The sequence below is a fragment of the Myxine glutinosa genome, chromosome 3 (assembly GCF_964187855.1).
Source record: "Myxine glutinosa chromosome 3, kmMyxGlut1.1, whole genome shotgun sequence".
In the NCBI taxonomy this organism is placed as follows: Eukaryota; Metazoa; Chordata; class Myxini; order Myxiniformes; family Myxinidae; genus Myxine; species Myxine glutinosa.
In genome coordinates, this window is record NC_136263.1 from 78,616,764 (window position 1) to 78,642,579 (window position 25,816).

The following is a 25,816-nucleotide window of genomic DNA, read 5'->3' on the forward strand; positions in this document are numbered from 1 at the left end:
AATGATAATAGCGTAATATTAATGTTATGACAAAACATTAATGCCAATAATATCCCACCTCCCCAAGGGATTTTTCCAGTGAGTCAACCTATATAAATAGCTTATCATGGTGTTTTTGTGGGAGCAACGGCCTCCACCAGAAGTAATGAATATTAATGAACAGTAATGAATATTATGAACCACAAACATGTATGATTAGCTTTTTAAGCAGTTGCTAATGCTGTTTATAACACTAAATGAAGAAATTTGGAGGAATCACGACATGCGTGAGGTAAGTTTTACTTGCAGAACTGAGCGAAGATCTACTGTACTATCGGTATCCCATAAATGTTGGGTTAATAACATGACCCTTTCTGGCACTAACGTGGCGTTTTTCGTAGTGAACTTTTGAAACTCGCTCCTTCTGTTTAACATGAAACTGAAAGGGAAGAAGCCCTGGGTGTGCTCATTTACCAAGCATCTAGCTAGCGCTTGCCAAGCCAGCTGTTCCTTAACGGTTTGAATGGAATGCTTGCTCGAATGCTTAAACCACTTGGCGATCTCTCCACAAGAAACTTGGTAAATGAACACACCCAATGTTCTTGAGACAAGACCATAGATTGACTGTAATCTATGTACCCCAAAGTGGAATGACTCTTTCTGCTCCTCCTGTAGTTAGCGGGTGTACTAGTCATACTAAAATATGCCATTTCATGTCTCTCTGATGAATTTTTGACGCCAATACATTCCGTTGTTACTTATCCAATCTCGACTGAAGTTGACAGGATGACGAAGGGTTACATAATGAAGGTTGTAGAGCATTAACTTGCCCCCCTCCCAAAGGGGGTTTTCTAGACCGAGCGGGTTTTCCCCAACCATTTCTGTCAATGGCGTTGTGTTGAGGTGTATATCAATGTTAAGTTGGCTTTATCATGGCTTTATCATGGTGTTTGTCCAAAGAAGAAGATTTATTGTTGCGTTTTTCCAAAGACGCTTTTAATGACAAAATTAATGATAATCGCAGATTGTTAATGTTATTGCAAAACAATATTAATACTAATGTCCCACTTCCCCAAGGCGTTTTTCCTGCAGTGATAATGTGTATAAATAGCTTATAGTTATAATGGTGTTTCCGTGGGAGAAATGGCTTCTACAGGAAGAAAAAATATTATAAACCACAAACATGTATGCTTAGCTTTTTAAACAGTTGCTAATGCTCTTTGTAACACTAAATGAAGAGCTTTTGAGGAATCCCGACATCCGTGAAGTAAGGTTTACTTACAGAACTGAACGAAGATCTACTGTACTCATCTACTGTACCCACAAATGTTGGGTTAACATGGCCCTTTCTGCCGCTACTGTGGCATTTTTCATAGCGAACTTTTGAAACTCGCTCCTGCTGTTTGATACGAAACTGAAAGGGAGGAAGACCGGGGTGTGCTCATGTACCAAGCAGCTAGCTTACGTGTGCCTAGCCAGCTGTTCCTTAACAGTTTTGAATGCAGTGCTTGCTCGAATGCTTAAACCACTTGGTGATCTCTCCACAAGAAACTTGGTAATTGAACACACACCCAATGTTCTTGAGATCCGACCATAGATTGACTGTAATCTACATACCCCAAAGAGGAATGATCCTTTTTTCCGCTCCCTTGGTGAGCGGGTGTACTAGGAAAACAAAATAAAATTCCCCTAGCCGGCCGGCACTCAGCTCTGGTCCAAGATTGGTGCTTGTGGATTGTGGTGATTGGCGGTCGTCAAAACTGGTCAGGTCAGCTGTGCAAAATGAGGACGGCCGACAAAAGGACCGTGCGTCGAAGCCCCCACAACAGCGCCGATCATCGACGCGAACGCACCCCTTCCTCCCAATCAAAACTGTCGACACTGCTCTTTCTCAGCGTCGGTGCACCGAAGAATGCCAGCTGTCTGTTCGAGCGAAGGCACCAACAATAAAGAAAACTTTCCCGTTTGTGCATAAACGACAGACCACACCGAGACCAGAGACACGCTGTTCTTCTTCCTTCACTCTTCAAAGCGCTCACCAGCGAGAAGCGCCAACACAAAAGCGACCGACAGGGACAAAAGCCAGACCGAGAGAGTGAACGATTCTTCTTCTTCTCCTTCTTCTTCTTCTTCTTCTTTTTCTTCTTCTTCTTCTTTCCTGCTCAAACCTGCCCTGCTTTCTGACGTCACCCGACCAGTGGCCGGGCTCCGTCGAAACACCCCACGTCCTCTCGACCAATGACGAAGCTCAGGGTGTGGCCTACCGGTTATGATCCTTTTGAGGCGGAGTTTAGCCGTCAATCGAGAATGTTCGGCTTCTGTCGGTTTTGGTGGGTTAATGGACTGTTTTGCATGGCCGGCCTTGTAAATGTAAAAAATGTAGGGAAAGGCCACACGAGTCAATCACAAGCGGGGAAAACTACCTTAACCCCTATCTAGATAACAGAGCTCCGCCCCCCCCCCCCCCCCCCCCCCGTGTGAAGACACGTACACAATATGAAGCTCCAGGGTACTTAATACATCGAGATGTCTCCTACACGTCCACGGTCCATTCTACACTATACAATCGTACCTGTACTATGGCATTTCATCCTCTACCCCCACAAACATAACTTTATATATATTGTCGCACAACCGCCAAAATTAATATCAGGCAGTCGCGGATGCCGATCACGAAGGCTTTAACTCCGAGGTGGAAACTCAATGGCGGATTCCAACATCTAAAACACCTAAGCGCGCGGAATGGAGGGAAGTGGCAAAAGTCCCGCAGCCTTAACTATCAAATCAATCAGGAAACTGCGTTCAGATATTATGTACAAAAAGTAATATAAGGGTTTATTCAATGAAAGCAAGGACAGGAAAAGCACGCGCCGGTAAATCTAATATCCTAATCAGGACGTCCCCACTCACACTTCAGATACAAACGAGGGGCTGCGAACTAAAGAAAAGAAACACGTTCGTTGTGGAAAATGTACGCGGCGTGCGGTCTTATCTGGCTCGTCGTTGGCTTTGGCCGCCATCAAACACGCGGCTCCTTCCGTCCCGCGGCGCGCCTCGCTCCAAGTTCCAAAGCACCGAGCACCAAGCACTACGAGGTTTACCCTCGTACACGATCGACACGCCAACTCGGATCACCGGGCCGACTGCCAGGAATCCAACTGGTCCGCAACTGCTCACTCGTGCGTAACTCACTCAGGATCCAACTCACAAATTAACTCCACCAGCAAGCCAGGCCTCTCTCAACTCGACTGCGAACCAACTGGCGTTTGGCGCTCGCTCATCAATTCTCGAACTGCGCATGAACTCAACTCTGCGCACGAACTCACTACACTCTGCGCAACACCACACGCCGAGTCTCAACTCACTCGCACTGGAACTCCAACTGAACGACTCTCTCTGCTGCCCAAAACGAACTCCTGACTCTCTTGTGCACACAAACTCTTGACTCAGATCTGGACTCTCCACTGCCCTGGTAATGGCATACCGCCCCCTCTAATATCCCCGGCCGATGACGTCAGCTTTGGCGCACTGTCCTGCCAATCGGAGCCTCCCCCGACTCGCCGGCTCTCTCAGGTCATGCCCACTGCGTCACTCACTCCCGCTCCGATTCCTTGTGTTGTAGCACGTGCTAGGCGAGGTGGATAGGCCTCTTCGAGGTGTAAATGGTGGCGGCCATTATCGGCGGTGTCCTAGCCTGATTTCTTCCTAAGTCATGTCGGGGGTGGGGGGGGGGGGGAAAGGGCGTCATTAATGTTGTACTAAAGGATCCTAACCAATGTCTGTGTGGTCTGTAGTGCCATAAGGGAGAAAGGTTTGACTACCAGGTGAGACATACAAGGGCTCTACTCATTAACCCCTACATTACCTATCACTCGAATCTCCTGGAAGATCCACAGTTATACATCTTCGCCGAAAAAACGCCGACACATGACTTGTTACAGGTAGTTCCTTACCGCGACATCCCGAAGCATGGTACCTACTCAGATCTACTCTGCTCTACATATATCACTACCCAAATTCGTAACAATATGTATGTATATATAATTATTTTTTTTGTTTAATATATTTTTTATTTTTGGAAATATTTAAAATCTAATTCTGAATTCGTTTTTATAAAGAGGACGTCATTGGTCACGTGTCCGATGAAAGCGGAGTTGCATCAAAGCAGGTCAGATTGGGTCCCGGTCATAATTGCCCACAGTTATAAAGTGGCTCGGCGTAGGTGGCCCGTCTAGTTATTAATAATAATATTATCATGTTTAGCATACAGAAGATCATGACGTGCGAATAAAAAACGGAGTCTTTATAGTTTTCCTTTCAATGGTTAAACCATCCAGTGTATTTCCTGTTTCTAGGAAGCTGCTTCGATAGTCCCTGCCACTCGATGAGCAGTACTATAATTAATCCACCCATTGTTTGTTTTTGACTTTCACAGGAACAACCATTGCTACAGCAGAAGAGGTTGCTATCAAGTTGGAATGTGTTAAAACGAAACACCCTCAGCTGCACATCGAGAGCAAGTTTTATAAGATGATGCAAGGTGGAGGTGAGTGTGTGGTGGTCGTGGTGGTGGTGGTTGTGGTGTTGTTGGTTGTTATCTCCATATCTGCGTATGTGGGTTTCAGAAGGTGGAACGGAGTCCTCCCAGGACTCAAAGCTCCCAGCCCCACTTTGGTTATGGAGTGCAATTCATGGGCTTGTGAACTTGTTGTGTTCACATTCAAGTTGTGAACTTGTTTTGTTCGTAGGGCTCTTTTCAGGATCGTCACTGAGCCCCGTACGCCCTCCAATTGTCGTTTTTGTGGTGATGTTCCCAGAGATGGTTTTATAAGATCTCTGTAAGGTTCTTCTTGATCATTCCCGTTGCCACAATTATCACTGGTTAAATATTTGCGCTCATCAGCTTCCATAGTCTTTTCACTTCATTCTTGAGGTTTTGGTATTTGGTCATTTTCTTGATTTCTGCATTATTGAGGCCAAAATCGCCGTGTACTGATATCTCAATCGGCAATGCTCTTTTCCTTTTTGTTCCTGAGTACTATGTCCAGACTCGGTGTTTTGTTTTCTATGTTCATGCTGGATTGGATCATCGGGTCATATGTGAGCATTATGTCCTTGTATTCAATGATTGCTTTTGGTTAATGTTTAGTGGAGCTGGGATATTGAAATTTGTGCAGATGTGCCAGTAGATTCTTCTACATACCATGTTGTGACTTTGGGTGTATCGCTGCTCTGACATGAGGGTTTTTTTATTTTTATTTTATTTTAAATAATACATCCCGATAGGACGCAACTCGTGCTTTCTGTTTCTACCTTGCAGAACCTACACTTATCTGATCGACTCGGTCTTGCCATCTTTTTAAAGCCATTGGTGTAGTGTCTTTGGTCTTTGGCATTAATCATGATTCGTTCCCTGTCCCAGTTGCGCTTACCTCTTCTTAGCCATTCCAGTAATCCTTCTTTGTCTATGCCTGATCTGAGCAACCCCCCCCCCCCTTTTTTTCTTTTCTTTTTTCGTCATTTCCTTGCCCTTTTGTCTTTCTTCCACTTGTCACTATTAATCTGCTGGTATTTCATCTTGTATTTTGTCTTTTTGGCAATCGTTGGGGCTGTGTTCGTTGCTGTTTTGGTTTGGTGCGTGACATCTTCTAATCACACCTGTTCTTGGAAGTTTTTTGCAAGGTGAGTGAGAGATACCTTTTCTGGCTTGCTGTGTTCATGCTTGTACACAAATTGTATTCGGTAGTCTGTTGAGCTTTTCACCGACTGAAAAAGTCTGTTGAGCTACTTTGCGCATTTGTTTGCGACATATTTGGTGGCCCTCTTCTCCACCGAGGTATTTGTAAGATGCTTTGTTGTCCAGCTTCTGTATTGTTGTATTTAGGTCGGTCAAGTTTAGGACCTGTAAGTTTCAGGTCAAGTTCGAACTTCACGACGTTTCGATCATTGTTGACAAAGTTATGGCACTTTGAACTTTGGTAATTCTGATGATCCTTAACTCGGTGCCATTTTAAGTTTTAATTTCCTTTAAAAACCAATTTCTCTGCAATAATAGGACAGATTGAGATAACATTTTCACCATATGATGGACTCGGTCTGTAGAATATTTTAATGGTAATTATGATGTCACAGGTCACGTGGTTCGGTCGCCATATTGTTTTTCGTGAAAACACGAAAACCCCTTTTTCTCTGCAAAGGCTGAACAGATCGAGTTGACTGACTCCCTCCTTTGTGCTTTGAATATTTCCCTATTGATTCTTCTTTTTTGCAATTGTCTTTATGTTTTGCTATGCATTATGTTTTGCACTCTGTCAAAGCGTCTTTGGGCTTCCTGAAAAGCGCTATATAAAATAAATGCATTATTATTATTATTATTATTATTATTATTATTAAATTAAGTATTTTCTGTGTATGACGCTTGTTGAGGTGCAGTTGAACTGACATGGTCAGTGATTCTTAGGTGACTTTTCAGTCCTGTGATTGAGGTGTTTTGATGAAACGTGTTTGTTTTGTTCCTGTGAGCGCTTGAAGTAACATGGTGGGAAGTGGTAGGATTATAAATTTGACCAGATATCTCATGCCCCTGTGAGTTTCATAGCAATGGTGTTGAAAGACCGATGTCTTTGCCCTCTTCCTTTGAGCTGTAAATCCTCACATCCTCACCCCTCCCTCCATCACTGGCATCATCCTGAGCCCATCCCATCCATTCACTGTATGTGCACATGTAATTGGGGTGGAGCTGGGAAACGTTTTATTCTTTCCTTCCCCCCTTTCCTCTCCCCAAAATGTTATTATGCCTTGACATTTGCATTACTGATGTTGATGAACTTGGATTTCAACTCCTTTTGTCCATTTTATTTTTCCTGTTGGGGACTGGGTTATGTTTACTCCGAGCAATTTGTTCGTGGGTTTAGAATTATCATATATTTAAATAAGTCAGAAAATCGTGCTTTGATTTCCTTGTGCTTCGGTCAGTTTTCATCCCCTTCCTTTGGAGAGAATAATATTGGAATCGGTGATAGAGTGACTTATTGTAACCTCGTGACTGCATAAAAACGAATATTTATCAAATTGAGACATTCTTGAGGAATTGCCCTTGTTTCCGCTTCTTGAGTGACAAATAGGGGCTAATGAATGATCCGCTTCTTGCTGAATCAAGGCCAATTAAGTCTTGGCCACATTAATGAGATAACAAAAGGATACTAATAATTATGGATACAAGATGCACTGATTGCAGAGTGACATATTTTGTTTGGGCACTCTAGCAAATTCGCTTTACATCATCATTTTATCTCAAATAATTTGACACCAAATAATTGGCCAAATCGATTATATGTGTAAGATGGATTTTTGATTTCCATTTTAAGAGCCTCAGCAGAACCCCCTATTCCAGCCCCCTTCACCCCGCCCCCTCAAGCATAGGAATTGATCCATGAACATGGTTGTGGCTACCTTGTTGATATCTGAGATACCATTTTAGGTCATCTCAAAGAGATGAACTTATAAAATGGGTCATGATGTCCAGATATATGTCTGCCCATTCATCTGTTAACTTTTTGCTATTTTTACTACTCCTCCCTTATCACCCAGCTGATTTATCTGAAACTAGATACATTCATACAACAGTCGCTCATGCATTCGCTCAGGCTTCGATTTTTCAAATTTGGATCATGGAGGCTTCCGAGAGGGTGGGGAGTTGCCCCCTAAAACCTTGTATCCCTACTCGTCCCTTATTTGTCAACCGATTGCTCTGAAGCCTGATGGGACCCTTCTACTCGATGGGCCGCATGATTGCCCAGTCTTAAATTTTTCGATTAAATATCGAGGGGCCTCCTGGGGGTTCAGCGAGTGTTCCGGGGGAGGGGGAGGGAGGAAATTAGCGGAGGTCTGAACTACAACCTCAAGTGATAACCATCAGCCCACTCGGCTATTTTATTATTTTTAATAGAATAAAAGAAGAAAAAACATAGCTAAGCATGTGTATCCCAGCCTCAAGACCAAAGTACATAATCGAATGCTTGTCACCACACAAGCTTGTCACCTTGGCTCAAGGACCTATAATAAAGACAAACCATCATAGTCCACAAGGCCAAAAATGCATGGTCAAACCAATGAAGGGTTTTTATTTTAAAATACATGGCCTAAGGCTTGTAATGGAGCGGCCACACGCACGCACGATGAGGGAGGCGGCATGGTGTCTGCTCCCTCTCGCCTGGGACGAAGAGCACCAGGGACTGTGTCGAATACATCAGTTTTTGAAGACTGTGAAGACTGACCTGGGAGCGGTGACTTTGGTGGGGTGTGTGGGGTGTGTGCGGGGTGGTCGGTGTTGTGCCGTTAAACGTGAGTTTGGGACGCGGCCTGGTTCTGGAGCTGAGTGGAACTTGTGGGCCCCCGACTGCTGGGTGAGAGGGCACTGGCTTTGGTGGGCCTCCTCCTGAAGGGTTCCTTCAGTTGGGGATGTGGGAGACTGGGGATAAGGGATTCGTGCCGTGCACGGCGACTGTTGAGTCAGAAGACCGTACATGTGACCACCTCCTGCAGGGCTTCGTCTGTTGGGGATGTGAGAGACTGTGATGGAATTGAGTAATGCACCAGATATGGCGGCTTCTGGGTGCACAGCAGCTTTGAGGCAGAAGGCCATGCATGTGGTTCCCGAAATCGTGTGGAGCATCTGAGATGCAGCCTGGCAGCTTGCTGCGTTTCTCCGACCTAATCATGCTGACAGTGGAAACCCGAGATTAGGTGACTCCCTTTTTGCCATGTTAAGCCTGCAGGGAACCGAGCTCCGTGAACTCCAGTAATGTACCGAATACAACAGCTTAGAGGGCGGATTTTGTGGGGGGAGTGGAGGTGCCCGTGGCTTGATGGGTTTTGCTGACTCGAACCCATCCTGCGGTTGGGGGAGGGGAGCCTGGGATTTGGTGGACCCAAGTGGGAGGGGGGTAGGGGGGGGGATTGAGATTTGGTGGACCCGAGTGGGAGGGCCAGCCTGGATTTGAATTTTCACCTTTTTGGGTGAACTGTTCATTTGCAATGTTATTAGTCCCCTACCGGTGTACACCAGAGGGGACGACAGGTTTGCACGCCGTCCGTCAGTCCGTCACGCAAAGAACAGTTTTCCGGACCTTTTTTTCTAAACGCTTAATGCTAATGATTTCAAACTTGGCACATGGTTTCCTCATGATAAGTTACAGATCAAGTTCGAACTTCACGAAGTTTCGATCATTTTTGACAAAGTTATGGCACTTTGAACTTTGGTAATTCTGATCATTCTGATGATCCTTAACTCTGCCATTTTAAGTTTTAATTTCCTTTAAAAACCAATTTCTCTGCAATAATAGGACCGATTGAGATAAAAATGTCACCATATGATGGACTCGGTCTGTAGAATATTTTAATGGTAGTTATGATGTCACAGGTCACGTGGTTCGGTCGCCATAGTTTTTCGTGAAAACACGAAAACCCCTTTTTCTCTGCAACGGCTGAACAGATCGAGGCCAAACTTTGCAGGCAAAATCGCATACCCATGACGAACAAAAAAGTCAGTGAGCATGACGTCATGCGTCACATGGTTTCAGAGTTATGACGTTTTTAAGCATGAACCTTTAAAACCGAGCTCCTCCCTCATTTTTGATCCAATCGAGGGGAAACTTAACATCTGTTCAGCACTAAAATGTCCTTTTGGAATTTGCGATAGGGCACGTGGTTTGGCAGATATCTTTAAACGAAAATATTTTAAAAAGAGGATATCTTGTTTATTCTCGAGTTCTCCTCAAGCCGCAAAGCGCGTCCTCGGCCTCGTCTCATGAACGTCAACAGCGCGACACAGCGCTCGCTTTCGGGAGGGGCGGAGCCAAGCCGAGCAACAAAACATTCAGAATCGATTCGTACTTGTCACACACCCAATCTGTCCACCAAATTTCATCCGAATCGTCTAACGTTTTGAAATATCCTACAGAGTCGTGTGAAAACATAACCTCCGTCCATCTTCATTGGTGGAGGTAACTTGAACGGCACTCTGTGGAGGGCATACTTCCACCAGGCTGAACAGTTTACATTTTGTATGTCACCGATAGGACAGATCTGCATCTGCACCTTAACCAAAATCCATTCTGCTTGTTCTTGTCACGTGTAGCCGTGTAGCCGGCTTCCGGTTCCTTGGGCGAGTGAGGCGTGCTTCGAGCTCTCCACGGCATCGAAGTTTGAGTGTTTTCCCATTCTTGTCTTTGTCGGGTTTCCACTGGTTATTTTGCTGTGTACGTGTTGTTGTGTGTTTCTAGTTGGTGTTGGTTTGTGGTTCGTGCAAACTTGTGTGTAGTTAGTCGTTTTCTGAGTCGTACCTCGTGCGCGGCCTGGTGACTTGGGGCTTCCCTCCCCCCCGTCGGTGTTTTGTCGGTTTGGGTTATTTCCTTCGCTGTATTGCTTGTTTCTTTTATTTTGTTTTCTCCCCCTCACCTCACCTCCTTAGACAAAGAATTCTATATTGATTTTTTCTCTCCTCCCGGACACGTGCTTGTTCGCTCTCCTCCTCGTCTCGGCTTGTGCCCCGCCCCCTGCATCTCGTTTTCTTCCGCCTCTGCTCCTTCTTTCTCAAATCCACGTTCTCGCTTGGAGACTTTTCCCGGATTGTTTTTCATCGTTCTGTTTGGATATTGTTGGAATATGTTTAAACCGCAGCCGTGATGCTGACGCCCCCCCCCCCCCCCCCCCCAGAATTTACATGTTTTAAACGTTTCCCAGTGTGTACCCTGGTCAGAATAGGTACACCGTATCCCTGCGTGTCGTAAGAGACGACTAAGAGGGTTGGCGTCAGGAAGGGCATCCGGCCATAAAAAAAAACATTGCCTCAAAAAGAGAACCATGACAATCACAAGTACATATGGGCAGGGTGCAGCCCGAAGTGGAGATCGGTTTCTGAGGTTTGGGACATGGAATGTGGGGACAATGACAGGGAGATCAGGAGAAGTGGTGGAAGTATTGGTCAGAAGAAGAGTGGACATATGTTGTGTGCAAGAGACGAGATGGAAGGGAAGTGGTGTGAGAATGGTGAAGGGTAGGCAGGGACAGAAATACAAGTTTGTGTGGCAAGGGTGCCTGGAGGGCGTGAATGGTGTTGGTGTCCTGTTTTCTGAGGAGTTTGTAGACAGTGTGGTGAGTGTGATGAGAGTGAGTGATAGGTTGATGATGGTGAAAATGATGATTGGAAAGCTCTTGGTGAACGTCATCTCGGGATATGCTCCGCAGGTTGGTCGAAGCGATGAAGAGAAGGACAAGTTCTGGTGTGCGATAGAGAAGCTGATGGAAAACGTGAAAGATGAGGAAGTTGTTGTGGTGGGAGGAGACCTGAATGGACATGTGGGAAGGAGTATGGATGGTTTTGAGGGAGTTCATGGGGGTTACGGATATGGTGTGAGAAATGGAGAAGGTGAAAGGATTTTGGAGTTTGCTGATGGAGCTGATTTGTTGATTTGTAATACTCAGTTCCAGAAAGAGGACAATAAGCTTGTTACATACACGTCAGGTGGGTCGACGACAACCGTTGACTACCTGATGGTGCGTCGGCGAGATAGGGGGCACCTCCGGGACACAAAGGTGATCCCGGGGGAGGAGGCTGTTTCACAGCACCACTTGGTTGTCTGCGACATAAGGGTGAAAGGTGCGAGGAGAGCTCGGCGGGTGAAGTACCAACCGAGAATGAAGGTGTGGAGGTTGAAAGAGGTGACAGTAAGGGAGGCATTAAAAGAGAGGCTGAGTAGGGTAGAGGATGATGTGGTTGAGCTTGAAAGTGGTTGGATGTCAATGAAAGCTAGTCTGTTGGGAGCCGTTGTTGGTGAGGTATGTGGATGGACAAAAGGACCACCGAGGCACTCGGAAACATGGTGGTGGGATGTTGAGGTTGGAAAGAGGATTGACGAGAAGAGGAAGAAGTTCAAAGAGTGGCAGAAGGTGAAGGGTACGGGAGCAGAAACAGCAGAGCATGAAAGTTATAAGGCAGCCAGGAAGGCTGCAAAGAAAGAGGTAGCAAAGGCGCAGGAGGCATGTAGGAAAATGTTCAGAGAACGCTTGGATTCGGAAGAGGGTCAGAAAGCAGTATTCAGGATTGCAAAGCACATAGCGAAAGAGAGGTGTGATGTGATGGGGGTGAGTTGCTTGAAGGATGAAGTGGGACAAATCGTTGTCGACCCAGATGGAATTAAAGGAAGATGGAAAAGATACAGTGGAACCTTGACTTACGAGTTTAATTCGTTCTGTGACCGAGCTCGTAACTCAAATTGCTCGTTTCTCAAATCAAATTTCCCCATTAAAATGCATTGAAATGCTATTAATCCGTTCCAGCCCGCCAAAAACCACACCAATTTTTTTTTAAATATACAGTATATATAAAAATATCTCGCGCTTTATATTTCACCTGTATGCAGCATACAAGTTGGCAGGATGGCCTGGACTGGAGGTACGCACACTTGACTCTAAAGTCGAAACTGTCCAGCCTGGGTTTGAATCCCGACCCAGCTATAACCTGTCATGGGTGAATCACAGGCAGGGTGATTCATCAATGTGTGTACCGCTAAACTGGGCGCCCCGTTTGCGTCCCATTAGTTGTTGGATGTTAAGGATCTCACCGTGTTTTCCACAAAGAGAAGGCGAGCTATCGCCGGCACTCTGAACAAGTTGTGGCCTGGCATGCTCTTCTCCTCTGCCGTTATATCCGTCCTCCTCGGCATCTTTTTCCAGAAGAGCCCTGTCTCGTCACAGTTGAAGATTTGCTGGGGGATGTATCGTTCGGCTTCTATCAGTTCGGCAAAAGTTATAATAAAATCTTCAGCTGCCTTCACATCCGCCTCACCAAGTCGACAACACGCACACCTCGCTCATGTTTTTCGACGATTGCGTGTTTTATATCCAAGCACATCATCCTCTTCTTCTTCTCAGTTATAATAAAATCTTCAGCTGCCTTCACATCCGCCTCACCAAGTCGACAACACGCACACCTCGCTCATGTTTTTCGACGATTGCGTGTTTTATATCCAAGCACATCATCCTCTTCTTCTTCTCAGTACCGTGTTTTCCACAAAGAAGGCGAGCTATCGCCGGCACTCTGAACAAGTTGACGGCAGAGATACTGTACTTGCACGGCAAGATAACCACGTGACCAGAACCCACCTGGTGGCGTAAACTCAAAATAACCAACATGCGAAAACAAAAATGCAGCGCTATACGACAGAGATACTGTACTTGCACGGCAAGATAACCACGTGACCAGAACCCACCTGGTGGCGTAAACTCAAAATAACCAACATGCGAAAACAAAAATGCAGCGCTATACGACAGAGATACTGTACTTGCACGGCAAGATAACCACGTGACCGGGTGGCGAAAGCTCGTAACTCAGATCTCGGCTCGCATCTCAAAGCAATAAACCGCCCGAGCGACGGCTCGTATCTCGAAAAACTCGTAAGTTGGGGCACTCGTAAGTCAAGGTTCCACTGTATATGGAAATGCTGTTGAACACAGAGAATGAATGGGATGGCAACATAGAGAGTAACCCAGTTTTAGGACCGGCAGAGAAGATAACTGAGAAGGAAGTTGAGGAAGCGATAAAAGCAATGAAGAGTGGAAAAGCGGGAGGGCCGACGGGAGTTGTGGGAGATATGTTGAAGGCAGCAGGAAGTTGGGGCGTGAAGAGAATGACAGAGATCTGTAATCTGGTTGTGAAAGAAGGCCGCATTCCAGTGGATTGGGAACTGAGTACCCTCGTCCCTCTATACAAGGGGAAAGGTGACCCTCTGGAGTGTGGCTCGTACCGAGCGATAAAGTTATTGGAGCATGGAATGAAGGTATTGGAAAGGGTGTTGGAGAGGAGGATAAGGAAGAAAGTGAAGATCGACGAAATGCAGTTTGGATTTATGCCAGGAAGAGGAACGACAGATGCGCTTTTCATTGTGAGGCAGTTGCAGGAGAAGTACATGGATAAGAGGAAGAAGTTGTTTTTTGGGTTTGTTGATCTGGAGAAAGCATTCGATAGGGTTCCATGCAAAGTATTGACATGGGCATTGAGGAAGTTAGGAGTGGAGGAATGGTTGATCAGAGTAGTGATGGCAATGTACAAAAGAGCACGCACAGCTGTAAGGACGAAGGACGGGAACAGTGGTGAGTTTGAGGTGAAGGTGGGAGTGCATCAGGCGTCGGTACTAAGTCCACTACTATTTGTAGCTGTGATGGAGGTGCTGGCTCAGACCGTAAAGGAGGGTTTACCGTGGGAGTTGTTGTATGCAGATGATCTGGTGTTGATTGCGGAAAGTATGGATGGACTGAAGGAAAAGATGAACAAGTGGAAGGAATGTATGGAGACAAAAGGTCTGAAGGTGAATATCGGAAAGACAAAGGTGATGGCAAGTGGTAAAGCATGTGGTGAGGTGGAAAGAACTGGGAAGTGGCCGTGTGCTGTGTGCAGGAAGGGTGTCGGAGTGAACTCCATTCAATGTACAATGTGTGCTGAGTGGGTTCATCAAAAATGTAGTGGTCTGAGAGGGTCATTAACCAGTGTGGCAGCTACATTCAAATGTAAGGTGTGCACAGAGGGAGCTGCAGATGGAGGAAATGTTGAGTTGGATCTTGGAGACGGCGTGAAGCTGGAAGGTGTGAAAACATTTTGCTACCTCGGAGACATGCTGAATGGAGAAGGTGGATCAGACTCGGCAACGGTTGCTCGAGTGAGATGTGCATGGAAGAAGTTTCGGGAACTGAGTGGCGTGCTGATGAGGAGAGTGAAGCTGAAGCTGAAGGGAAAGGTGTATGCTGCATGTTTGAGAAGTGTTACGATTTATGGGAGCGAGACATGGGTAATGAACGTAGAGCAGCAACGAAGGCTGGAAAGGGTGGAAATGCGAATGGTTCGATGGATGTGTGGAGTATCGTTGAGAGAGAGGAAGACAAATGATGAATTGCGAAAGATGATGGGAATATTGCCTGTGATTGATGCTGTGAAGAACAGGTTGAGATGGTTTGGTCATGTATTGAGGAAGGATGAAAGTGACTGGTTGAGAAGAGTGATGGAAGTTAATGTAGAAGGAAGTAGAGGATGGGGAAGACCGAGAAAGACTTGGCTAAAGATGGTGGAAGAAGAAATGCGGGCAAGGGGGTTAACAAGGAGAGATGCAGAAAATAGGGCAAAATGGAGAAGATTGTCATGGGGACCGCAAGGCTAACCCCCGCTCTAGCAGGGAACATGGCCTTAAAATGCATGTTGTTGTTGTTGTTGTTGTTGTTGTTGTTGTTGTTGTTGTTCTTGTCACCTACCCAACTCCCCTACCAAGTTTTGCCATCATCCATCCATAACTCTTTGAAATATCATGGCACTATCGTTTTTGGCCCTATCTCTCAATTGTGAATTATATTATAGCTTGGTGTTGGCTTAGCGGCTAGGGTGCCAGCTTAGGATCCTAGGATCCTGGGTTCGAATCCCGGTCGATCGCTGAATTATCGCCAGGGGGGTTGACTCAGCCTGTCATCCTTTCGAGGTCGGCTAATTGAGTACCAGTTCACTGGTAATTGCCTGTTTGTCGTAAAAAGGCGACAAAAAGGGTTGGCGGCAGGAAGGGCATCCGGCCGTAAAACATTGCTTCAAAAAGGGGACCCGAAAAACAACAACCACGGTCCCCGAAAAAGGCCAACCCCCGCTTGTGGGGAAAAATGGCCCCTAAAGGTTTTTTTTTTGTTTTTTTATTCAAAAGGTGCCTGAGTTAATGGTCAGAAGAGAAAGGAAATTTGATTAATTAAATAAGTACTTCATTAATCGCTAATAATTAAATAACTCCTCAATTAATTGATTAATCAAAAAACAAAAAATAACGTTTTTGACAAAGGACTTGCTCACTATTGTGCCGACATTTCAGCTTCGTCGCTCAAAGGGTGGCTCAGATATCGCCCGGACAAACAAACAAGAAAACAAGAAAACAAAACCAGAGTGAAAACTGAGCACTCCCTTTCAGCGTGCGTCACTGCCGAGCCCCCTTCGGTGCCCGGCAATGACGTTTTGCAATGCCTGGAGATGGCATAGGAAAGGAGCGGTGTAAAATAACTGCTTGAAAAATAAAAATAAAAATAATCGGATCCGGATTCAGATCTTCACCAAAATCTCATCGATTCGTACTTTTCACCCACCCAACATGTCCACCAAGTTTTGGTGGAATCCATCAATACCTTTGCGAAATTGTGTTATTTATATATACCGTATATTTAGCCCCATCAATCACTGGGGAAGAATCACTTCAAAAATTTCAAAATTATCGCATCAGGATCTTCAACCAAATTTATTTCATTCCTCCACGTCAAGCCCAACCTGTCCTCGAATTGAGATATCCTGTTCCCAGACAGACAGATAGGTGGTGAAAGCAGAAACTCATCCAAACTTTGGTGGCAGAGGTAACAAAAGCCAAGAAAAACAGATGAAAGTGACTGCATCAAAATTTAATTACCATACATGACAAATGCAAGTCTACTAGTTATTGCATGATGACGAGTCGATGACGAGCAGGATAAAACGCATGGCGGAAATGCTAAACACAAAAAGCAGAGGAAGTTACCCAAAATTCAATTTGTTTTCTTGAAATGTTACACACCATTTTCGTTGGACTCCTGACATCACTGTGCTCATCAATTTCTACTATTCATATTGCTTGCCTGTCTTGCATTTTTCGTATTTTTTTGGATTGACTTTTGATTTATTTATTCAAAAAAACTACAATTTTTTTATAAAGGTAAATTATAATTATAAAGGACATTCTATATTTCTGGATCAAGGGGACGTCAAGTATGTAAAGAGTTTTTCAACACATCCAAACACATTTAATTACCCCATCACCAAAGCTGGACGGAGGTAATGTTATCAACCCTGTCTGTGAGAAAGACATCTCAAAAAGTGAGGTGTGGATTCGGCCGAAACTTGGTGGACATGATGCGTATCTGACAAGGACAAATTCATTCGATATTAGTGAGAATACAGATCAAGACACTATAATTTTGAAGTGATTCTTCACAATTGAGGAAAAAAAAAAAAAAAAGCTGGAAGGTGTGAAAGCATTTTGCTACCAAGGAGACATGCTGAATGGAGAAGGTGGATCAGACTCAGCAACGGTTGCTGGAGTGAGATGTGCATGGAATAAATTTCGGGAACTGAGTGGCATGCTGACGCAGAGAGGAGTGTCGTTGAAGCTGTAGGGAAAGGTGTATGCTGCATTTGTAAGAAGTGTTATGATTTATGGGAGCGAGACATGGATCATGAACTGTGAAGAGAAACAGGTTGAGATGGTTTGGTCATGTGTTGAGGAAGGATGAAAGTGACTGGGGTGAGCAGAATGATGGAAATAAATGTAGAAGGATGGAGAGGATGGGGAAGACCGAGAAAGACTTGGTTGAAGGTGGTGGAAGAAGATATGCGGACAAGGGGGTTAACAAGGGGAGATGTAGAAAATAAGGCAAAATGGAGAATATTGTCATGGGGCGGCTTACTCCCTCTCTCGCAGGGAAAATGGCCTTAAAATGCCTGTTGTTGTTGTTTTAGTCTAACACCAACTTTCAGATGTTTCTGTAGATTTATTAAGCCATTCATGAATAAAATTACTTTTACTTGAAAGAATATATAAAATACCAACTGTGGGATCTCAGTAATTATATCTATTACAAATATGAAAATAGAGTTTAAAAAGACTCCACATTGGTTTTGGTGGGGCTAATATTAAGGTATTTGGATTTTAAATTATTTTTTTTACGACTACAGACTAATTTGATTGATTACTGCATTTGTTGCATACACTTGCAGATATGTACGATTTATGGTGATTGTTTTTACAGCTCGATTATATATTTTTGTCTTTTATGTCGTGTTCATGGCCTCATTGAATTATCTGACCAATATAATCTTAATGTGATTATTTATTTGTTTTGCTATGTTATGAATTATGATCTACTGTTGGTCTCTAAAGTGGTGATTATATGCATTGGAGACAGAATGCAGAAATGGAATTTGAAAACCAACGTACAATTTCCAAGCACTTAAGCATGCCTCCTGGGCCACCACTTTCCTGACTCCGAGCAGAGTGATTATTAAAATTTGCAGATGGCAAAATTATAACGTTTGAACTGTTTTGTGTTTACTCAGTAATGGTACTCTAATTACTACTTGTTCCAACATGACGTTGCATTACATTACACGTTGCCAAGGAAAGCTCATTTGATTCCTTTAATGCTGTTAAAATGTAGCACGTTGATCCCATCTATGCTGGTGACCGATGGATGATGTAATGTTTTGATTAGTGTTCCATTTTGCAGCTCAAATTCCGAAGATGTCAAAGTTGAATGGCATTACATGGTGCCTGTGACCATTTCTGTGCTCGATAGTTTCTTTGAATACGGGGTGTAAATTGTAGCCTAAGTGGGTGTATTTTCTTTTTCCTTTGAGTTGCAGTTTCAAATTGGGTCTCTGTCTGCAGTGGGAATTCCCACCATAAAGTGGTGTGGGGCAGAGGGCGATTACAATGTCATGGTGATGGAGCTTCTGGGGCCGAGCTTGGAGGATCTTTTCAATTTCTGCACACGGAAGTTCAGCCTGAAGACTGTGCTTTTACTTGCTGATCAAATGGTGTGTATTATGTCTCTTTTCTTCTTTTAAAATGGCCTCATGAAATGTGGTCGTCTCCTATTAGTACTGAAATGCCATGCTATTTTAGAATGCTTCCCGAACTGTTTGCTTTTACTTCGCATTAATTGCAATTTAAGTTGTAGTTTAAAAAAAATAAAATTCTGTGTGCAGATCAGTCGCATTGAGTACGTCCATTCCAAGAACTTTATTCACCGTGACATCAAGCCTGATAACTTCCTCATGGGTCTTGGAAAGAAGGGAAACCTGGTTTATATTATCGACTTTGGTTTGGCAAAGAAGTACAGGGACGCAAGGACGCACCAGCACATTCCTTACCGCGAGAACAAGAATCTTACGGGCACTGCACGCTATGCCTCCATCAACACTCATCTTGGCATTGGTACTTGTCTTTGGTCCTGTTCTTGGCTGTCTGTTTTGTAGAATACTTCATTTTAGCAATTAATTACTTTGGTAGTTAAACAATGATAGTTGTATGGTTGAATTGTATTTGAGATATAAACCAATGAGGTTTAACATATTTAATTAATTTTAAGGTCTCATCCATAAAATGAACACCCATATTAACTCTGAGGTTAATTGCCAAGAAGAAGAAGCATGCATATTGAGAAAAAGAGCATATCCTTGAATTGAGCATTCCTGGACATTTTTTTATATTCAAAGTTTGGGCTCGAGGAAGAGCTAGAACCCAGGATCAGTACACAACAGAACAAAGGAACGGCAGAAAGAAGGAAATGCCGACAACAGGGCTGAGGGACCTTATAGACAGATGGACAAACGAGGGATGAGTAAGGGAAGATGGATATAGGAGCAAACCTTCAGGAAGAGTAAATTGAAAAAAAAATATTGGGGTGGGGTTTTGACAGGGGTAGAAAATATCATGCTTTTGGATGGGGTGTATTCTGGAGATGGTGGTGAATATCTGTCTTGAAGACTTGGAGGGAAGAATGAAATTGAAGAGAATTTGGAAGCTGGTTCTGCAGACGGTGTTTAAAAAAAATTAAAGAAAAAAATAATTTTTATATATATATATAGTGCGTATCAAAAAAAAGGTAATCCGAATTCAAGGGGTTAATATGCAAAGGTTATTTATTTTGACAATTTACATGTGGTTTACTAATTAAGAGGAGATCCTCAGCTTTCCATTGATACCTTCCATGCATCATTGCTGTCACACATGACCGAGTACATGTTCATTGAAAATGACAAGTTCAAATCGCATTTTTACAAGTTTAGGACGATTACCAGATCCTCAGGTTCCTCAGGACGATTACCAGATCCCCCTCAGGACGATTACCAGACCAGCTTAACAATGTTACATAATCAACTTGGCAGTCGACAAGTAATGCGTCCATTTAAAACTGTCTTGCACCGATTAGCCAAACTTGTAAAAATGCGATTTGAACTTGTCATTTTCAATGAACATGTACTCGGTCATGTGTGACAGCAATGATGCATGAAAGGCATCAATGGAAAGCTGAGGATCTCCTCATAATTGGTCAACCACATGTAAATTGTCAAACTAAATAACCTTTGCATATTAACCCCTAGAATTCGGATTACCGGTACCTTTTTTTGATATGCACTGTATGTATGTATGTATGTATATGTATGTATGTATATGTATATATATGTATGTATATGTATATATATATATATATATATATATATATATATATATATATATATATATATATATATATATATATATATATATATATATATATATATATAAAAATATATATATATATATATATATATATATAAAAGGAACAAAAGAGTGGAGGTGAACCGTGATTTTGGGAGTTTCACCAGAAGGATGATGGTGGACAACGTGCACTCTCCAGAAACCTGGGGAGACAAAGGATGGAAAGGGCAGAGTGTTTAAGACCAGAAAGGAGGATGGAGAAGACAGAGACCACTGACCTGTCTGATGGCAAAGTGATGGGCCCATAGACTGCTTCATTGTGGCAGATTCCAATGATCTTGAAAATCTACAGATCGCGGTGTCGGTTTAGAGTAAAGGCCATTGACGGATACAGTTTTTATGTGTAGTTCTTAAATGTAATCTGATCAACGTAAGAGTTATTTTGATACCGATCCGAGATCAGTTTTATGAGAATATGACCAACTATTAAAGGTGGTGGAGTGAGAAAAACTGACTGGTACAAGTCAGCAACATTTACTTTCCCCAAGGGTCTCAAACAGAGGAGTAAAGCTGCCCTGCAGCTTTTGTTTGGTGCAAAGCAGGTCCATTTGCAGTGATTTTGCATTCCAAAATGTAGTGTTTGTAGCAAAGACAAATACTGTATCATGGTCTGGTGGGGTTCATCTATATTTAGATAAGTGGAGAGAACTGTATCAAGTAGCTTCCATGTTTAAGTAACTCGAGTAGCTTCGACCCCCACTATTCTCTTCCTCGCACCCACCCACCTTTTTATTTATTCTTTGCTTGCCCACTTGTCCTATATAGCTATTTATCTTGAATATTTATTACTTCTTATAAAACACTTTATATCATTGAATGCACTGGGTGGCTTTGAGACATTAGTCTTTTCTTGTGGATGAAGAAATAATGAGTTTGATGGGTTTTGTTTGGGCGCTTCCCCCTATAGTGGGGCAACTTAGCATAACAATTGTGCATTTTGTGAGGAAAGCACCAAATTTGGCACACGAGTAGACTATGATATGATGAAAAGATCTGGATATTGGGCCATCTCAGATTCAGACATTTGATTTTTGCAAGATTTCGATTCGATTGGGATCGAAGAGAACACCTTCTTCGTCTTCTGTACAGTGAAGTTGCCAGCCCTGAATTCTCTGGCTACATCTGGGTGCTTCATTGGGAGTGCAACCATGTCCCTCAGGTGAACAGGGACCCACTTGGCATAATGTGTGTGGTCTAAGGCATGGAACCATGGGACCAGTTCCGTCAGGGCATCAAGGTACATCGTGAATGAAGCCTGCCGCAGAGAACGCACGTAGACCAGCACCAACATCTCTAGTTCCAGCACAGTTGCCCAGTACTGGAAGTTGGGAATGTCTTCTCCTCTGGTGACACCAGTCTTCGAACTCAGGCAGGTCTTCTGCATCATCAGCATATGTCATACAGTGGCATTCATACGCACGGTGTTGCAGGATGTGCAGTGCCGCTGCAGTGATTTTATGAGCTCTTGTGTGGGTGACGTGGGCAGCTCGCAGGAAGGAGTCGGCCGTCCCTGGCGTTGCAATCTCAGCTTGCAAATCTGCAAAATCTGCAAATCTTGCAAAAATCAAATCTCTGAATCTGAGATGGCCCAATATCCAGATCTTTTCATAATATGATAGTCTACTAGTGTGCCAAATTTGGTGCTTTCCTCACAAAATGCACAATTGTTATGCTATATTTAGCTTAGCTGCCGGACTACTACAGAAAGGAGGTATTTACAGTCACGTGAAAAAGTAAGTACACCCCATGTAAAGTTTTGACTTTTTCAACATATATCAACATACAGATATTTGATCTTCATTTCAACAATATTGATAGAAAAAGGTGATATAATATAACAAATATCATGAAACATTTACATTTTGTAGTCCATTGTATGATTTAAATAAACATAAATGCAAATTTCGCATGTTGGAAAAAGTAAGTACACCCCGACATTTATCACGATTTCAAATACCTAAAATTAGAATCAGGTGCACCAGCGAAGGTGCAAATGATTAGAACATCGTTAGAGAGGATCTTGGAGGAACCTGTCTTATTTAAACCTCAGACATTTAGTTTGGTTTGCTCTTTGTTGTTGAAGTGTGTGGCGTCACCAAGCCGAGATCAAAAGAGCTCTCTGATGCCTTCAGAAAGAAGGTTATAGATGCCTATGAGTCTGGGAAGGGATTTAAAAAGATATCCAAACAATTTGAAATCAATCATTCGACTGTCTGGAAGATCATCTACAAGTGGATAAGATTCCAAACAACTGCCAACTTGTTCAGGCCAGGCCGCCCCAGCAAGTTCAGCACGAGAGCAGACCGCAAGATGCTGAAATAAGTCTCTAAGAACCCAGAATGTCATCACGGGACCTACAGGTAGCTCTTGCCACTGTTGATGTCGAAGTGCACGAGTCTACCATTTGAAAGAGGCTGCACAAATTTGATCGACATGGGAGGTGTGCCATGAGGAAACCATTGCTGTCCAGAAAGAACATCAGGGCAAGACTAAAGTTTGCCAATGAACACCGAGGCAAAGACCAGCACTTCGGGAACAATGTGCTCTGGACAGATGAGTCAAAGGTAGAGCTATTTGGCCACCATACCAGAAGACATGTTTGGCGAAAACCAAAGACAGCATTTGACCACAAGAACCTGATACCAACTGTAAAGCATGGTGGTGGAAATATTATGGTTTGGGGCAGCTTTGCTGCTTCAGGGCCTGGGCAGCTCACCATCCTCGAATCCACTATGAATTCTTCATTGTATCAGAGGGTGCTTGAGGATAATGTGAGGCCATCTGTCGGCAAGTTTAAGCTCAACTGAAGTTGGACCTTGCAACATGACAATGACCCTAAACATACCAGTAAATCCACCAAGGAATGGCTGAAATAAAATAAATGGCGGGTTCTGGAATGGCCAAGTCAAAGCCTGCATCGAAATCCCATCAAGATGTTGTGGGGGGATTTGAAACGAGCTGTGCATGCAAGAAACCCCTCAAACATCGCACAGCTGAAAGAATTCTGCATCTAGGAGTGGGCAAAAATTTCTCCGTCGATGTCAGAGACTGGTAGACAGTTATAAGAAACGCCTACTTGAGGTTGTTTCTGCCAAAGGGGGCAATACCACCTATTAGAGCCAAGGGTGTTCTTACTTTTTCCACAGAAGGAAATGGCATCTCTGTAAAAAAAATTGTTGAATAAATTATTGCAAAGTCAATCTTCACTGTTTTTTGTTCAATTAGATCACCTTTATCTATAGATACTGTTTAAATGAAGATCAAGTATTGATATGTCCACATATGTTAAGATTTTTTTTAAACATTTCATTGGGTGTACTTACTTTTTCCACATGTGAAATTTGCATTTACGGTATGTTTAAATTATACAATGGACTACAAAATGTAAATGTTTCATGATATTTGTTATATTATATCACCTTTATCAATCAATATTGTTGAAATGAAGATCAAATAGCTGCATGTTGAAATATCTTAGTCAAAACTTCACATGGAGTGTACTTACTTTTTCACGTGACTATAGGTGTATGATGACTCTACTCAGCAGTTATGGAGGTCTGTGATGTGGATTTGGGTTGATGGTAGATAGGAAACTTGAAAGGGAAATATACTACAACTGCACTCGAGTCTGTCAAGGTAGACTCATGTGCAGCGAAAGTTTTATGCAAGCATGTCTATGACCCTTTTAGTATTCGTTGTCGGCCGCCTTATTACCCAGAGGGGACTATAGTTTTGCTTTCCCGTTTAAGTCTGTCTGACCGTCCCACCTGTGGTTTTCTGCACTTTTTTCCATATCCTTTAACATATTCAACTGAAACTTGCTACATGGCTTTATTATGATAGGTTACAGGACACTTTTGAGTTTCAGGGGTTTGACCAATTTTTCAAGGAGTTATACCCTTTTTGAACTTCAAAAATATCATATACACGGGTCAGTTTTCCAGACTCTTTCCCCTTACCCTGCAACATATTAAACTGAATGAGGGACGAAGGGACGTGTATTACAAAGCAATTCGCTCTCTTGTTAATATTTATTTTGTGTAGGTATGGGTAGTAAGAAAAGTTTGGTGATCTCATAGAATTGGGGTGATTTATGTGGGCTTTTTGACCATGGTGTGAAATTATTCTCTCGGATGAAATATTCAATGGCACTTTATGAATATGTGGCGTGAAAAAGATTGACCTCCGTATAACAATCTGATTTGCTCTGGCTTGGTCATTCAGAACAAAGTCGACGGGATGACCTGGAGTCTCTGGGTTATGTGCTTATGTACTTCAACCTGGGCTCGCTGCCCTGGCAGGGCCTCAAAGCAGCAACGAAGCGGCAAAAGTATGAGCGCATAAGTGAGAAGAAGATGTCTACACCCATTGAGGTGCTGTGCAAGGGATACGCATGTGAGTTCTGCCGTTAATATTATCGAACTATGTAATGGGTTTTGCATGCTCATTACCAAAAGTTGGCAGCTATTCACATGTAAACTTTTGATTTGTGGCTTTGTGATTAAAAACAGGAAAGAATGATGTTCTACTCTAGGGCTGTCAACCGATCCGAGACCGGGACGAAATCCCGGCGGTTTCGGCTTTCGAGACGGTCTCGGGACGGTCCCGAGATAAATTGACTGACGCAATTTCTCGGTAAAAAAATCCCGGTTAAAATTCCAACTTCTTGCAGATATTTTCCATAATAGAGGCATTTATTGAGCCTTGCTTTCATTACTCTGCTTCTGCACAAGCATCATTTTTCGCAAGTGCAGCTGAACTGACACAAACGATGATAAAGTAAACTCACTGTTCCAGGATTTTCCCCTCGTCAACAAACAATGCACTGCAAACGAATCCGAATTCCGAATCCGGATCTTCACCAACATCTAAACATGTCGTCCTTGTCACACACGCTGCATCTCCACAAAATTTCGTCCGAATCCGTCCACAACTTTTTGAGATATTGTGTTCACAAACAAACGGACAAACAGACAGGAGTGAAAACATAACCTCCATCTACCTTTGGTGGCGGAGGTAACGAAATCAAGATAAAGGTCCCAATGAAAATCCGCCGCATCGCGGCTTTATTAAACCGTCGAATCCTTCCGCTGTATCACTCCGCCTCGCCCCGCCCCGCTGCGGTCACGTGTCCGTCCTTGGAGACGAGTTACAGAATGTGGTTGCTATGGTCTTTTGCACATTAATATCGAGGGACTCGCTCGAGGCCCCGTGATTGGAGGGACGTTTATTTAGATTAAAAACACGTTTATAACGGATTATTCTACACACAATGTATTAATACAAGTACAATACATTATGTAGTTTTATGAAATGAGTTTTTGATGAACGTTTATGTTTAATTGCAACGCTAAATCTATAAATTGTAAGAATCCCTCGGGGTTTGGTTTGACGGTTTGAATGTGAAAGTATTTTGGTTATCTTATCTCCACTTTAGGCCTGATAAGTTGATTACGTTTACTTTAGTCACA

General features: G+C 43.3%; 1 protein-coding gene across 1 annotated transcript in view; it reads left to right on the top strand.

The window, feature by feature from the left end:
* The window catches only part of LOC137418250 (casein kinase I), an 87,398-nt gene that overhangs the window by 32,194 nt on the left and 29,388 nt on the right, over positions 1-25,816 (top strand). Inside the window, 4 exon segments of the mRNA XM_068104268.2 lie at positions 4,415-4,525; positions 18,471-18,619; positions 18,791-19,019; positions 24,570-24,740. Coding sequence (XP_067960369.2) covers positions 4,415-4,525; positions 18,471-18,619; positions 18,791-19,019; positions 24,570-24,740 — 660 coding nt within the window.